Genomic DNA, 15575 nt, shown 5'->3' on the forward strand with positions numbered 1-15575 from the left:
GGACCCATTACCTCCCTGCTTGGCACTCAGCATCAAGGGTTGGAATTGGGGGTTAAATCACCAAAAATGATTCCCGGGCGCGGCACCGCAGCTGCCCACTGCACTGCCCACTGCAAATGCAGAGGACAAATTTCACCACACCTTGTGTATGTGTGACAATCATTGGTACTTTAACTTTAACATAATAATGGATATGGAGAACACTCAAACCCTTTTTTGATCAAAAATACTGAAATTTAAAGAGATGGTTGAGTTGAGTTTGAGTTTATTTCGAACATGCAAGCATACAACATCATACATCACAATTTCCAGTTTCTTTTTTCAACATGTTCGAAAACATGGTGCATTGGCAAACAGCTACAACTATGCACAAAGGAAACTATAACAATGTGCAACAATTATTCTCAACAAAAGAGGAGAAATTAAACCTTAGGGAAAAATTTTACTTGCACGTTCAGCACTCAACATTTTTAGTATATCTGTGTGTGGAATTAAATTATGGAATTAAGCAAAAAAAGTAACAAAGTATTAATATGATCCAGTTAAGAAACCTTATTTAATGTAGGGTGGTTCGACTTCTGTTTTTGTGTTTTCTGAAAGTCTAAGATGTTTTGTACATAAACCGGAAAGGAAATGTCCCAAAATCCTAGATTGACAGCTAAGGCAGTCATTTTGTTCATGTCTGCAGAGCTCGAATGAGGAATGGAAGACTGAACAGATGTGGACAAAATGATTGTTTGATTTAGATGTCTGTGATTTAGAACATTCCCTTTACTGTTTGAACATTCCTTACCGTGAGCTATGTTGTCCGGGGGCATAAAGCCCCCCTGGTAGGGTCTCCCAAGACAAACTGGTCCTAGGTGAGGGATCAGACAAAGAACAGCTTGAAGACCTCCATGAAAAATAAAAATGAAGGACCCAGATTTCCCTCGCCCGGACGCGGGTCACCGGGGCTACCCTTTAGAGCCAGGCCCGGAGGTGGGGCACGATGGCGAGTGCTTGGTGGCCGGGCCCGGCCGGGCGCAGCCCGAAGAGGCAACGTGGGTCCCCCCTCCAATGAGCTCACCACCCATAGCAGGGGCTATAGAGGTCGGGTGCAATGTGAGCTGGGCGGCAGCCGAAGGCAGGGCACTTGGCGGTCCGATCCTCGGCTACAGAAGCTAGCTCTTGGGACGTGGAACGTCACCTCGCTGGGCCGGAAGGAGCCTGAGCTAGTGCGCGAGGTGGAGAAGTTCCGGTTAGATTTAGTCGGACTTACTACGACGCGCAGCAAGGGCTCTGGAACCAGTTCTCTCGAGAGGGGCTGGACTCTCTTCCACTCTGGCGTCACCAGCAGTGAGAGGCGATGGGCTGGGTGGAAATTCTTGTTGCCCCCCGGCTCAGAGCCTGAACGTTGGAGTTCAACCCAGTGGACGAGAGGGTAGCTTCCCTCCGCCTTCGGGTGGGGGGACGGGTCCTGACTGTTGTGTGCGCTGACGCGCCAAACGGCAGCTCAGAGTACCCACCCTTTTTGGATTCACTCGAGGGAGTACTTGAGAGTGCTCCCCCAGGTGATTCCCTCGTTCTACTGGGGGACTTCAACGCTCATATAGGCAACGACAGTGAAACCTGGAGAGGCGTGATTGGGAAGAATGGCTGCCCGGATCTGAACCAGAGTGGTGTTTTGTTATTGGACTTTTGTGCCCGTCACAGATTGTCCATAACAAACACCATGTTCAAACATAAGGGTGTCCATATGTGCACTTGGCACCAGGACACCCTAGGCCGCAGTTCCATGATCGACTTTGTAGTTGTGTCATCGGATTTGCGGCCTCATGTTTTGGACACTCTGGTGAAGAGACGGGTGGAGCTTTCTACCGATCACCACCTGGTGGTGAGTTGGCTGCGATGGTGGAGGAGGATGCCGGACAGACCTGGCAGGCCCGAAACGCATTGTGAGGGTTTGCTTGGAATGTCTGTCAGAGTCTCCTGTCAGAGAGAGTTTCAATTCCCACCTCCGGAAGAACTTTGAACATGTCACGAGGGAGGTGCTGGACATTGAGTCCGAGTGGACCATGTTCTGCACCTCTATTGTCGAGGCGGCTGATTGGAGCTGTGGCCGCAAAGTAGTTGGTGCCTGTCGTGGCGGTAATCCTAAAACCCGTTGGTGGACACCGGCGGTGAGGTATGCCGTCAAGCTGAAGGAGTCGTCCTATCGGGTTCTTTTGGCTCATAGGACTCCTGAGGCAGCGGACAGGTACCGACAGGCTAAGCGGTGTGCGGCTTCAGCGGTCGCGGAGGCAAAATCTCGGACATGGGAGGAGTTCGGGGAAGCCATGGAAAGCGACTTCCGGACGGCTTCGAAGCGATTCTGAACCACCATCCGCCGCCTCAGGAAGGGGAAGCAGTGCACTATCAACACTGTGTATGGTGAGGATGGTGTTCTGCTGACCTCGACTGCGGATGTTGTGGTTCGGTGGAGGGAATACTTCGAAGACCTCCTCAATCCCACCAACACGTCTTCCTATGAGGAAGCAGTGCCTGGGGAATCTGGTGGTGGGCTCTCCTATTTCTGGGGATGAGGTTGCTGAGGTAGTTAAAAAGCTCTTCGGTGGCAAGGCCCGGGGGTAGATGAGATCTGCTCGGAGTTCCTTAAGGCTCTGGATGCTGTGGGGCTGTCTTGGTTGACAAGACTCTGCAGCATCGCGTGGACATCGGGGGCGGTACCTCTGGATTGGCAGACCGGAGTGGTGGTTCCTCTCTTTAAGAAGGGGAACCAGAGGGTGTGTTCTAACTATCGTGGAATCACACTCCTCAGCCTTCCCGGTAAGGTCTATTCAGGTGTACTGGAGAGGAGGCTACGCCGGATAGTCGAATCTCGGATTCAGGAGGAACAGTGTGGTTTTCGTCCTGGTCGTGGAACTGTGGACCAGCTCTGTACTCTCGGCTGGGTCCTTGAGGGTGCATGGGAGTTTGCCCAACCAGTCTACATGTGCTTTGTGGATTTGGAGAAGGCATTCGACCGTGTCCCTCGGGAAGTCCTGTGGGGAGTGCTCAGAGAGTATGGGGTATCGGACTGTCTGATTGTGGCGGTCCGCTCCCTGTATGATCAGTGTCAGAGCTTGGTCCGCATTGCCGGCAGTAAGTCGGACACGTTTCCAGTGAGGGTTGGACTCCGCCAAGGCTGCCCTTTGTCACAGATTCTGTTCATAACTTTTAAGGACAGAATTTCTAGGTGCAGTCAAGGCTTTGAGGGGCTCCGGTTTGGTGGCTGCAGGATTAGGTCTCTGCTTTTTGCAGATGATGTGCTCCTGATGGCTTCATCTGGCCAGGATCTTCAGCCCTCACTGGATCGGTTCGCAGTTGAGTGTGAAGCGACTGGGATGAGAATCTGCACCTCCAAGTCCGAGTCCATGGTTCTCGCCCGAAAAAGGGTGGAGTGCCATCTCCGGGTTGTGGAGGAGACCCTGCCCCAAGTGGAGGAGTTCAAGTACCTCGGAGTCTTGTTTACGAGTGAGGGAAGAGTGGATCGTGAGATCGACAGGCGGATCGGTGCGGCGTCTTCAGTAATGCGGACGCTGTATCGATCCGTTGTGGTGAAGAAGGAGCTGAGCCGGAAGGCAAAGCTCTCAATTTACCGGTCGATCTACGTTCCCATCCTCACCTATGGTCATGAGCTTTGGGTTATGACCGAAAGGACAAGATCACGGGTACAAGCGGCCGAAATGAGTTTCCTCCGCCGGGTGGCGGGGCTCTCCCTTAGAGATAGGGTGAGAAGCTCTGCCATCCGGGGGGAGCTCAAAGTAAAGCCGCTGCTCCTCCACATCGAGAGGAGCCAGATGAGGTGGTTCGGGCATCTGGTCAGGATGCCACCCGAACGCCTCCCTAGGGAGTTGTTTAGGGCACGTCCGACCGGTATGAGGCCACGGGGAAGACCCAGGACACGTTGGGAAGACTATGTCTCCCGGTTGGCCTGGGAACGCCTCGGGATCCCCCGGGAAGAGCCGGACCAAGAGGCTGGGGAGAGGGAAGTCTGGGCTTCCCTGCTTAGGCTGCTGCCCCCGCGACCCGACCTCGGATAAGCAGAAGAAGATGGATGGATGGATGGATTACCGTTTGTTCTTTCGGATCTTGTTTTTGTGTTTTCTGAAATTGTTGAGTGTTGTCTTTTGTTTTTGTGCTTTCTTAAATTATAAAGTGTTTTGTCTTTTGATTTTAAGCTTTATTAAATAGTAAAGGGATTATTTCCTGTGTTTTTGATCTTATAAAGTGTTTTGTCTTTTGATTTTGTGTTTTCTGAAATTGCAAATGTGTTAGAAATTGCTATAAAACGGAAACGGGTAGGATTAAATAAGCACTGCTTCTTCCTACTTTTTTTTGGACATGCTGTAATGAGAAACTGGAAATATGTGATGCATATATGTAATTGTATCCATAACCAGATGCAGGAGTTTTGGAACAACGGCACCTTGACTGCCAAGACGCGGTGTTGGGCTCAGGGAATGGATGGGTGGCGCCCCCTGCAGGCAATCCCGCAACTGAAGTGGTGCCTTCTGGCCACGGGGCAGGCGGTGATGAACGAGTCGGACCTGGCGACCCTGATCCTCAATATGCTCATCACCATGTGCTCCTACTATCCCAGCAGGTCTCTGGGGCTTTTTGTATACATCATCATAATATTCTGGCATAGTTATCATGACTATTGTTTTGTTTTTTTGGCTCTAGGGACCAAGATAATGCCATCATTCGTCCATTGCCAAAGATCAAGAGGATGATAAGTGACAATGCTTGCCTTCCTCATATTGTTCAGGTACAATGGGATAAAAAATTGTCACTCCTTTTTCTGAATAAGAATTCCGATTATCGTCTTTTCTCTTTAGTTGCTCTTGACATTTGATCCCATTCTGGTGGAAAAAGTGGCCAACGTCCTCTACCTGGTAATGCAGGACAATCCCAACCTGCAGCGGCTGTACTTGAGTGGAGTCTTCTTCTTCATCATGATGTACACTGGCTCCAACGTGCTTCCTGTTGCCAGGTAACAAGGAGTTTTTTTGCCAGCTTCAGTGAAGACAAAGAATATAAACTAACTCACATTAATCTGGTTTTAGGTTCCTGAAGCACACACACCTGAAACAAGCCTTTAAATCAGAGGAGGTAAGATTGTTAAATATGTCAAATACCAAATTTAATCCTCACCTGGAGATAACGCTTATTTGTTGCTCCTCTACCTCTAGTCTAAAGGCCAGGATATTGTGGAGCGGAGTGTTCTGGGACCAGTTCTTCCAGAAGCCATGGTGTGCTATTTGGAGAACTATGAGGCAGAACGCTTTTCTGAGATTTTTCTCGGAGAATTCGACACTCCCGAAGCCATTTGGAGCAGCGAGATGAGGCGAGAGAGGAATCTGATTAGTTGAATGCCTGTCAATAAAGGCTGTCTTGCTTAGATTTGAGTAATTTCTCTTTCAGGCGCCTGATGATTGAAAAGATCGCCGGCCACATTGCGGACTTCAGCCCAAGGCTGCAGAGCAACACGCGTGCCCTCTACCAGTACTGCCCCATTCCCGTGATCAGTTTCCCTCAACTGGACAACGAGCTGTTCTGCAACATCTACTACCTCAGACACCTGTGTGACGCCACTCACTTCCCCAACTGGCCTATTCGAGATGCTGTATGTCTGATTTTCTTTTTTGTTAGTTCCTTGTAGGCACTTTTTCACTTCAACTTTGTTAACCCCCAAGGTAAAGCTGCTTAAAGACACGCTCGAAGCTTGGAAGAGGGAGGTAGAGAAGAAGCCTCCCTCCATGTCTGTAGATGATGCTTACGATGTCCTCAACCTCCCCAAAGGACAAGGACCGTGAGTAAATGTCTCATTTTTGTCCTCGATTTTATTGATGGCTGCTTATACATCACAAATTTTTCATGCCCATTTATACAAAGACATGAAGAGAGCAAGATCAGGAAGGCTTACTTCCGGCTGGCGCAGAAGTACCATCCTGACAAGAACCCTGATGGCAGAGTGTGTAACATCACCTCTTACACAGTATAACCACTTTTGCTTTGCATTCTTTTATGTCTGCCCTATTAACTCTTTCAGGACATGTTTGAAAAAGTCAACAAGGCCTATGAGTTCCTCTGCACAAAGTCTGCCCGAATCCTAGATGGGCCTGACCCAGAAAACATAATTCTCATCCTCAAGACTCAGAGCATCCTCTTCAATCGGCACAAACAAGGTATGTAGTAAAGTAGATCTGCGTTATGTTTACGTTGAAAGACTGGCAAAAAATTCCTAAAAATGCCCATTTTTTTTATTTTTAACACTTTAATATGCCTCTCACAGTTATTAAACACATTTTTAATTATGTTTTACCCTTTAGAATATTACATATAGTAGTATACAGTATTGAACTTAGTGCAACTACACAACATCACACCCTTTCAAAGCATTTTCCTGCAGGAAAAACATTGAATGAATTGACTTGTGAGACTGTGCCTTCTGCTGGATTCATAGCTGTAGCATTCCTTCTACCCTGCAGATACCGCCATTAAAAATATTTACAATTTAAAAAGGCCATATTTTAAAAAAATGTCTACATTTAAAACACTTCTTTGTGGTCTACATAACAAGTAATGAGGGTTGTTTGGTCAAAAATGTGCACATATTATATTTTACAGACCATTTATAAGCCACTTTCTGACCGTCTCTTCAGGATGCACCGTTTTGTGGGCGGTCTTATTTTTGTGGCTCCACTTGGACAGCGTCTTCTCCCCACCCTCTTTGTTGTAGTTTTTAATGCTTTCATTGAGAGTGTACTTACAGATATAAGTTAGAGCTATACGCTATTTTGTATTAGAAATTGCAACAACGGAGAATGCATGTGCATGTATGAGCCAGTCTGCCCCATATAGCGAAAAAGAAGGCGCTTATTGACTACATCGTCAGAATACAATGGAGGACTCGCGCAAAGCACTTTGGGTAAATCTCTACCGGAAGTATGAAGGAAGGCAACATTGTTTTTCTAAATATCTTCGCAATGCGTCCACAGTTTGATTTCAAACTTTTGGTGCTTGTGCAGTTCCCAAATACACAGCAGCAGGTACGAATATGTAAAAAAAGTTAGTTTTGCATAATAAGGCCCCTTTAAAGCAGAGACAAGAAATTTGCCGACAGGGGGCGAATGCAGAGGGGCTCTAAAGGTATGGATATCAGAAAATAAGACATGTCTCTTTCACTTTCCGAACAGAACTGGAGCCCTACAAATATGCTGGGTACCCAATGCTCATCAAAACAATCACGATGGAGACCCAAGATGACCAACTCTTCTCCAAGACCTCCCCTCTTCTCCCGGCTGCCGCTGAGCTGGCCTTCCACACCGTCAATTGTTCAGCGCTCAACGCTGAGGAGCTTCGCCGCGAGAATGGCATTGAGGTTTGATGTTTTTCTGCTTTTTGTTTGTTTCTTTTTTACACAAACAACATATGTCACCATGATTGTGTGTCCCACTGTAACCTTTTATCATTCTGTCAACACTCAGGTTTTGCTGGAAGCTCTTTCGCGTTGTGTCTCCGTGTTGACTGCATCCAGCAAGACTGACGACATGGCGGTTCAGGTACACTGCGTGTCATAGAAGTGGCAAATATACCAAAGCTAATTTTCTTATTAATTAAAATTTTTGATCTGTCTCAGGTGTGCGGGCACATCTGTCGGTGCTACAGTGTTGCGGCACAGTTTGAGGAATGCAGAGAAAAGATCATTGAGCTGCCCTACATCATTAGAGACCTCTGTCACATCTTGTATTTTGGAAAGGTGAGGATATTTGCTGCATTGACTGATTAAGAAGATACTTTTTTTGACTTGTATTCTCTTCTCAGGTTCTTCCCAAAACTGCATCCCTGGCTGTTCAGTGCGTTAGCTCTTTCGCCGTGGATTTCTTCCTCCAGACCCATCTATACCATGCCGGTGTGCTCTGGCACCTGCTGGTCAATCTCTTCAACTACGATTACACTCTGGAGGAGAGCGGCGTTAAAACAAGTCAGGAGACCAACCAGCAGCAGGTGGCCAACGACCTGGCCAAACTCAGCCTGATGTCCCTCAGCCGCTTGGGAGGCTACCTCAGGACGCCGCACAGCCCCGACGACAACAATCCGGTGTCGGAGACCAACGGCGTGGAGGGTACGCCGCCTGAGAACCCCACTGTACGCAAAAGCCTTGCTTCCATGTTGACACCGTACATCTCCAGGAAGCTGGGAGTCGGAACCTCAGCTGAGGTTAGTCAAGCTAGTGGATAGTTCATGTTGTTGGCCTCCTGCAGGGAACACTGTCTGAGTGTTATGTTTTCTCTGTTGATTATTGAAGGTCTTGAAACTTCTAAACAGTAACTCTGAGAATCCCTACCTCATATGGAATAATGGAACACGAGCCGAGCTGCTGGAGTTCCTGGAGAGTCAACAAGAGGGAAACATCAGAAGGGTAAAAGTGGCACTTTTTACATTCATTTGCTCATTTATTTTCTCACCTGTGTTTCTTTATGACAGGGAGAAAACGATGAGAGCTTTGGTGCAGATTTTGTGTTCAGTGAGCACAGCAAAGAGCTGATAGTCGGGGAGATCTTCGTACGGGTTTACAACGAACAACCAGCTTTCCCACTTGAAGTTAGTTCTTCCAGTGCATTTAACTGACATTTCCCCTCTCATACTTTGAATGTTAACTTTGCAATACTGACACTTTCTTTATATCCAGTTTCCCAAAGCATTTGCAGCCAGTCTGCTGGATTATGTGGGCTCTCAGGCTCAGTACCTCCACACTTTGCTGGCCATGAGTCAGAGCAACAAGGTAGAGTCCCAGCAGCATGCTGAGCGACTCCGCTTTGCAGAGATGGCTTTAGAGGCTTTACGCAACGTCATCAAGAACAACCCCGGTGAGAAGCTGCTCTACAAATCTTAAGTTGTACAAGCCCTTTTCAATTGCTTGTATCCCGACACGTGACTTCTTCCCGGAAGTAAAAAACAGCGGTGGTCAACCAAGCCAATATGGCTGTTGTGCAGCAATCTGCGCGAGCAGTCTGAGTATGAAAGGGGCCTGGATCTTTCTTCAAAAAGCAGATACGAGCAAAAAGTTAAACTATGCAATAGGGCTCTGAATCTTTGGGCACCACACGATTAGATTAGATTCTTGGGGGTAACAATTCGATTCAGAATCAATTCTCGATTCAAAATCAACACTTTTTGATAACATTGGGTGCCAGTTCTATGATTAATGACATTCCTCCATAAAATAGATGAACCGCTCTGATCCATTTCTATATTACTTAAAAGAAAACTGGTTTTATTTAATAAAATTATTCCCAAACATTTGATGAAGTCAGGTACAAATAAGGCCAAAAAAAAGTATCCCATAGTTAGTTTTTTTAAAGTAAATTTGTACAGCAGATATGGGAATCTACATCAACAATATGGTTTGCCTAAGTGGCTGGACATCAAATCGAATATTCTAAAATAGATTTTTTGACACCCCTATGCATAGATCCATATACTTTATCAAAAAAATATTTGTTGAGTGATATCAAGGATTAACCGTTCCCACACATATCGAACTATCTTGTGCTCCCGAAATCATTCTACATGACAAAACAGATGAAAACCTGGAAAAGTATGGAGGTCTACAACTTTTGTGTGTGGCTGGGTCAAGGAAATTGGTATCAAGACCGTCCCAAATAAATATGCATCGTTTTTGCTCAGCTAAGGTGCATTTCATGATGTAACTTTGCGTCCACAGCCATGCTTGTTGCTTTTTTGTTGTTGTTGCACGTCGCTCTGTCTTGAGTATGCATGTTTTTCCCCGTCTTTATCAAACTATAACTATAGATCTCAACATTGTGTATGTGCTAAATGCTTCATTTATGATTGGTGGCTTTGGTTTTTAGGTTTTGCTCACATTTACAATATTTTGTTTAGACTTGCCAAGTTGGTGCTTTAAAAAACACTTGAAGCAAAAATGCATTTTAAGAACACCGATAAAAGATAAAATACAAATAACATCAAAGTAATACTTCAATGGAAAAATACTGAAAATGAAAAGTATATCAACAAACAAACCCTTAACGGCATGATCACTAAACTTGTGCATTCTTCGAGTGTGCTCCAATGGGCGTGGCACTTTTCTTGTTGTTTTAGTAAAATCTTGCACTCTTCCACCCTTCTTGATTACCTCTCGAGGAACTCTGGAGAAGCGTTTATCCTTTTTGCGATTTCAACAATTCGTACAGCTGAAAACCAAGCAAGCAGCGGGCATGTTTCATTGAGAAAGGCTAAATGACGCCATTGAGAACAGACACTGGCTTCAACCCCACACATATTTAATGAGCCGGACGCGACATCATGTAAATCCAAGCAATACCCCTATTTGTAATTTCAGGCTCCGAGACGGAATGCATTGGTCATTTTAAGCTGCTCTTCTCCCTTTTGCGGGTTCATGGAGCTGGCCGGGTGCAGCAGCTAGTGTTGGAGGTGCTTAATGTCTCAAAAACAAATATCTAAGGTCTGAGATCCTCCTCCTTCATGTAAGTAAGTCTTCTGTGCTTCCCTGCAGGTGGTGAACACAGTAACATCGAATCAAGAATGTGTGAGCAACATTGCAGAGTCGCTCGTGCTGTCTAACCTACTTTTACTGCTGCACTCTCTGCCATCGAGTAAGATGTCACCCGGTTGCAAAAAAAAAAATCTCTTTTATTCCATTGTGTTCTTGAATGTTAATATGTTGTCTTCTAGGCAGACAAATGGTGTTGGAAACCCTCCATGCACTGACTTCCAACACTAAAATAGTCAAAGAGGCCATGGCTAAAGGTCTGTAATTTTTTTCTTCTATAGAGTGTGCCATATTCATGTGAAATGTACAACTTGGTCATGCTCACAGAGTTTTTTGTCCATACAGGAGCTCTCATCTACCTGCTGGATCTATTCTGCAACTGCACCCACCCTCAGGTTCGCACACAAACAGCTGAGCTCTTCTCCAAAATGACCTCAGACAAGCTGGTGGGGCCCAAGGTGGGTGTTGCCAACAATCTACATCTTACTCATCTGAATCTATGTTTCCAAACCATTATTGAGCCAAGACACATATTCTACATGTGAAAAATCTCACGGCACGCCACCAAGCGTTCCACAATTTATTGTGTTGTGTGAATGGCCACAGGTGACAGTGGTACCTCGTAATCTGTTCCAAATGGTCAGACAAAAAACAAATCGTACGGAAACTGAAGCAACTTTTCCCTGAAGAAATAATGTAAATCAAATTAATCCGTTCCTTATACACGCAAATATTAACACTAAGCACATAGAATAGTTGTAGTTTTAAAGGCAGAAAACAATAGAAAAGCACATTTTAATTATGGAAGCAAGTAATAAGCTGTGTATAATCATGATTAATTCAAATTCCAAAATCTGATTAATCTGATTTAAAAAAATCAAAATCATTTGAAACCATAAATGAAATAAATAAAAAGTCACCAACACGGGGAACTCTTTGTTTGGGCAGTTGATTTCTCTGAATGATATGTGGGCAAACTGACTACTTTGTTGCATGTAATGTTTTGCCAAAAAACTGAAATATGTTTTGTCAAAAGTAGAGTGTATGAAAACTGAGGTACTACACTTTGTTTTTTCTACCATGTAGTAAAAGAACATTTAGTTGTTATTTCTGTCACTATATGTTTCTAGTATAGATAGATTAACAAATATATTTATTTGTAAGGGGGGGGAAATTGGACCAACTAAGTGAAATTGGATAATTAGTGTGCTGTGGCGCAGTGATTGGGAATCACCAGTCTAAATCAGTCCACATCAAATGACATTTTGGCTCCATTACCCGCCAGGTTCGGCTGACTCTGATTCGTTTCCTTCCGGGAGTGTTCATGGATGCTATGCGGGACAACGCTGAAGCGGCAGTGCACATATTTGAGGGAACACATGAGAATCCTGAACTCATTTGGAATGATAGCTCCAGAGAGACAGTTTCTACCACTGTGCGGGAGATGATGATTGAGTAAGTCACCATAGAATACTGTAGAGTGAAGATGTCAGTCTTGAACTTATTAACTCTTAAATGGTGTGTCTCCTTCCCAGGCACTTTAAACAGCAGAAAGATAATCCTGATGTCAACTGGAGAGTAAGTTCAGAAAGACAAGTCAGTGTTGAATGTAACGTCATGAAAAATGTGACAATAATTCTCTTGCTGTTCAGCTGCCGGAGGACTTCACTGTGGCCTACGGAGCTGGACAGGGAGAGCTGGAAGTGGGCGGAGTATTCTTGCGCATCTTTATTGCTCAGCCAGGCTGGGTGCTACGCAAGCCTCGGGAGTTCCTGGTGTCTCTCTTGGAAACCGTGACAGAGCTATTAGAGAAGAACAACCCTAATGTGAGCTAATGATGTTTAAAGTGTCCTTTTTTGCCACACATACTCCAATATATCCAATGTGGTCTCAGGGGGAGGCGCTGGAGACCGTCACCACAGCAGCAGTGTGTCTGTTCAGCACACAGACTCAGCTCGCTGATCAAGTCCCACCCCTGGGTCACTTGCCTCGCATCTTAGCAGCACTTAACCACAAGAACAACGCCATACCGAAGAGCTCCATCCGTCTCATCCACGTGCTCTCAGATAATGAGGTAATCAAAACGGGTTTTCCATTTTCCCACAATAAAGGTCTTTAAAAAGGTTATATTCACTTACATTGTGTTTATATAGCTCTGCGTGCGCTCCATGGCTGCCCTTGAGGCCATCGGCCCTCTCATGACGGGAATGAAGGTCCGTGCAGACATGGCTGGGCTGGCCTGTGAGGCGCTAAACCGCATGTTCCAGAAGGAGCAGACAGAACTCGTAGCTCAGGTACCCCTTTTTCCATATTATGTCAGTATTACCTTGTTTGAGTTCTGTATTGCCTCAGTCGACCTTTTTTCTGCTGCTCAGGCTCTGAGGGTCGAGCTGGTTCCATACCTTTTAAAGCTTCTGGAAGGAATTGGTCTGGAGACCCTACACAACCCCTCTGCGACCAAGGCCCAGATTGTAAAGGCTCTCAAGTCTATGACTCGCAGTCTGCAGTATGGAGAGCAGGTAGGATGCTTGACCACCAAATTGAAAAGAGTTCAAAGTGCGACCCAGGAGCCCGTTTAAATTTTAATTGGTAAAATATATTGACACTAATACCTAATATTAACACAAAGGTTCGTCTTTGAATGTGTAATTTGTTGTCCTTTTTACAAAACAAAAACAAAAAAATTGGCTTTACTGCATCTTTTGATTTTTTTTAGTATGCAGCTCTTAGTCAAAAATGTTCGGACATTCCTGTCTAACAGCCCGAGTGATGTATCTTTTGTTATATGGTTTGCAGGTCAACGAAATACTAGCAAAATCTGCAGTATGGAGTGCCTTCAAGGACCAGAAACATGATCTCTTCATTTCCGAGTCTCAGACTGCAGGCTACCTAACAGGTAGATCACTTTTATAGATTCACTCTGTTGGTAAACACAATACGGTCATAAAGGTAGGTTGTGGTCACCTGTATGTGCTTTTCTTTATTCTAAAAATCAAAAAACACACACTTTATGGCTGATTCCTCACACACGCTTAAATCCAGCACCTTTGTTTCAAACTCTCCAATTCCCTGAATTTTCTGGCTTTGCCTTTCCTGTCCTTTCTGTCCTCAACATTTCCTCCTCAGGGGTTTCCACTCCCTCTCTCCTGGCCGCCAGCAGCCCACTCCGAGGTGGGCTCTAGACTGCTGAGGCGGGCCTTTAAAGCCCTCCTCTTTGTTGCACAAATGCAGGTAGACTTTGACCTCCAACTGGCCTCCATAGTGTCTTTACCACTCCATTCTATTCCCATCTTTCCATCTGTGCATTGATTGGCCTCTGCATGCCAAGTCTTATTTACTAACATCAAAACCATTTTTTAACTAATTAGACTGTCGAGTTGCACCTTTTCTGACCCATCTCCCTGCCCCTTGCAGGGCCAGGAGTAGCAGGTTACCTTACAGCAGCAGGAAGCGGCACACCGGTAATGCCCAGCGTCCCACCACCAGTGGACACCGACCACGGAGACCAAGGCTGACGGACACGCTTGCACAGTACAGTCAGGCTCAGGCACCTAGACCGCCCTGCAAGCCCTATGGCCGCCGAAGCTCACCGGGTCTATTAGACTTCCCGACATGCGGGAACGGAGAGGACAGAAGGATGTCATTGACGGTCACACCAAAATTACTTTGACGCCTTCTCCTGTATCACCACCAACCTCCACCTACCCTCCAACTGGCACTCATAAATTTTTTGAAATTGTCTTAACAGATGTTTTGTTTCTGTGATTCTCTGTTTCTTCCAATGTCACACAGAATAGTTTACTTTTTGTATAAATATATTTTTTACTCCAGTTATTGTTTTTTTCCACAAGAAAGACTTGTAAGACTTGACAAGTATAAGTTCTCCTTTATTGTCGTCTTCTTCCATTACCCTGATTGGTAGCACTAGCCACTGAATTCTCAACCTCAGCGGTTTTAATGCCAGTGAACTTTTTACGTCATCACGTCTTTGTCAGGCCTGCATAATGGATTCCTACTCCGAACAAGAAGAAAATATGAAAATTGCTGAAGAGACTTGTCCCCCATGGTTTACCTCAAGGATCTTCAGGATGTCCCCCTCCAAATTTTTTATAAAATAATTATCTATCCCACAATATGCGTAAGGCACAAGAATTAAGTGAATAATAACCCTCGGAAATGACATTCGGCCAAGTGCACATGATGAATAATGTTGAATGTGTGTGAAAGACTAGTGCAGTCTGTGAAATGTTCGATGTAATATTGCGTATATAAACTTTCTATTCTATTGAATGTACATTACAAATAATCAGTCGCACTTGTACATAAAATTTTAAGAATAAAAGGGAACCCACAGTGTTCATTGTCTTTTTTTTCATAAGTTTAGAATTTGAAAGCCGTTATGAATTAGTGAAAACCCTGAAATTTAATTGACGGGGATATTAAGTTGTAGACATACAGTGTGGTTGAATGATTTGATTGAGACTTTTATTAGTAGATTGCACAGTACAGTACATATTCCGTACAATTGACCACTAAATGGTAACCCCGAATAAGTTTTTCAACTTGTTTAAGTCGGGGTCCACGTTAATCAATTCATGGTAATGATTATTATATACCTACATATCTAAAACAAAAAAGTCCGCAGCTATGTATTTTTATTTGTGTTTGTATTAAAAAAAAATCGAAGCTTATAGATATTACAACGCATCAAACTTTTAATAGATGAATGTTTGATTCCTAGGAATGTTTTGTCTATTTAGAGCAGGGGTCGGCAACCCGCGGCTCTAGAGTCGCATGCGGCTCTTTAGCGCTGCCCTAGTGGCTCTCTGGAGCTTTTTTAAAAATGGAAAATGATGAGGGGAAAAAAATATATTTTTTGTTTTAATATGGTTTCTGTAGGAGGACAAACATGACACAAATCTCCCTAATTGTTATAAAGCACACTGTTTATATTAAACATGCTTCACTGATTCTAATATTTGGCGAGCGCCGTTTTGTCCTACTAATTTTTGCG

General features: G+C 44.8%; 1 protein-coding gene across 3 annotated transcripts in view; it reads left to right on the forward strand.

Moving 5' to 3' along the window:
• LOC133630105 (dnaJ homolog subfamily C member 13-like) overlaps nt 1–14299 on the forward strand; it is a 39075-nt gene extending 24776 nt beyond the window's left edge. For 2 of the 3 annotated variants that reach the window (XM_062021415.1, XM_062021416.1), the window contains 28 exons: nt 4422–4624; nt 4705–4789; nt 4860–5014; nt 5088–5133; nt 5214–5368; nt 5446–5647; nt 5718–5833; nt 5917–5995; nt 6074–6209; nt 7221–7405; nt 7512–7586; nt 7664–7783; nt 7849–8244; nt 8333–8446; nt 8512–8628; nt 8717–8894; nt 10391–10482; nt 10565–10664; nt 10744–10818; nt 10907–11019; nt 11847–12016; nt 12097–12139; nt 12214–12387; nt 12456–12635; nt 12715–12855; nt 12937–13080; nt 13358–13457; nt 13976–14299. In XM_062021415.1, the coding sequence (XP_061877399.1) occupies nt 4422–4624; nt 4705–4789; nt 4860–5014; nt 5088–5133; nt 5214–5368; nt 5446–5647; nt 5718–5833; nt 5917–5995; nt 6074–6209; nt 7221–7405; nt 7512–7586; nt 7664–7783; nt 7849–8244; nt 8333–8446; nt 8512–8628; nt 8717–8894; nt 10391–10482; nt 10565–10664; nt 10744–10818; nt 10907–11019; nt 11847–12016; nt 12097–12139; nt 12214–12387; nt 12456–12635; nt 12715–12855; nt 12937–13080; nt 13358–13457; nt 13976–14076 (3795 nt within the window). In that variant the 3' untranslated portion in view covers nt 14077–14299. Of the gene's footprint in view, nt 1–4421; nt 4625–4704; nt 4790–4859; nt 5015–5087; nt 5134–5213; nt 5369–5445; nt 5648–5717; nt 5834–5916; nt 5996–6073; nt 6210–7220; nt 7406–7511; nt 7587–7663; nt 7784–7848; nt 8245–8332; nt 8447–8511; nt 8629–8716; nt 8895–10390; nt 10483–10564; nt 10665–10743; nt 10819–10906; nt 11020–11846; nt 12017–12096; nt 12140–12213; nt 12388–12455; nt 12636–12714; nt 12856–12936; nt 13081–13357; nt 13458–13687; nt 13793–13975 lie in introns of all 3 variants that reach the window. The other variant, XM_062021417.1, reaches the window with a different exon arrangement.
• Nucleotides 14300–15575: the final 1276 nt, after the last annotated feature.

Source organism: Entelurus aequoreus, linkage group LG15 (genome assembly GCF_033978785.1).
Source record: "Entelurus aequoreus isolate RoL-2023_Sb linkage group LG15, RoL_Eaeq_v1.1, whole genome shotgun sequence".
Classification (NCBI taxonomy): domain Eukaryota; kingdom Metazoa; phylum Chordata; class Actinopteri; order Syngnathiformes; family Syngnathidae; genus Entelurus; species Entelurus aequoreus.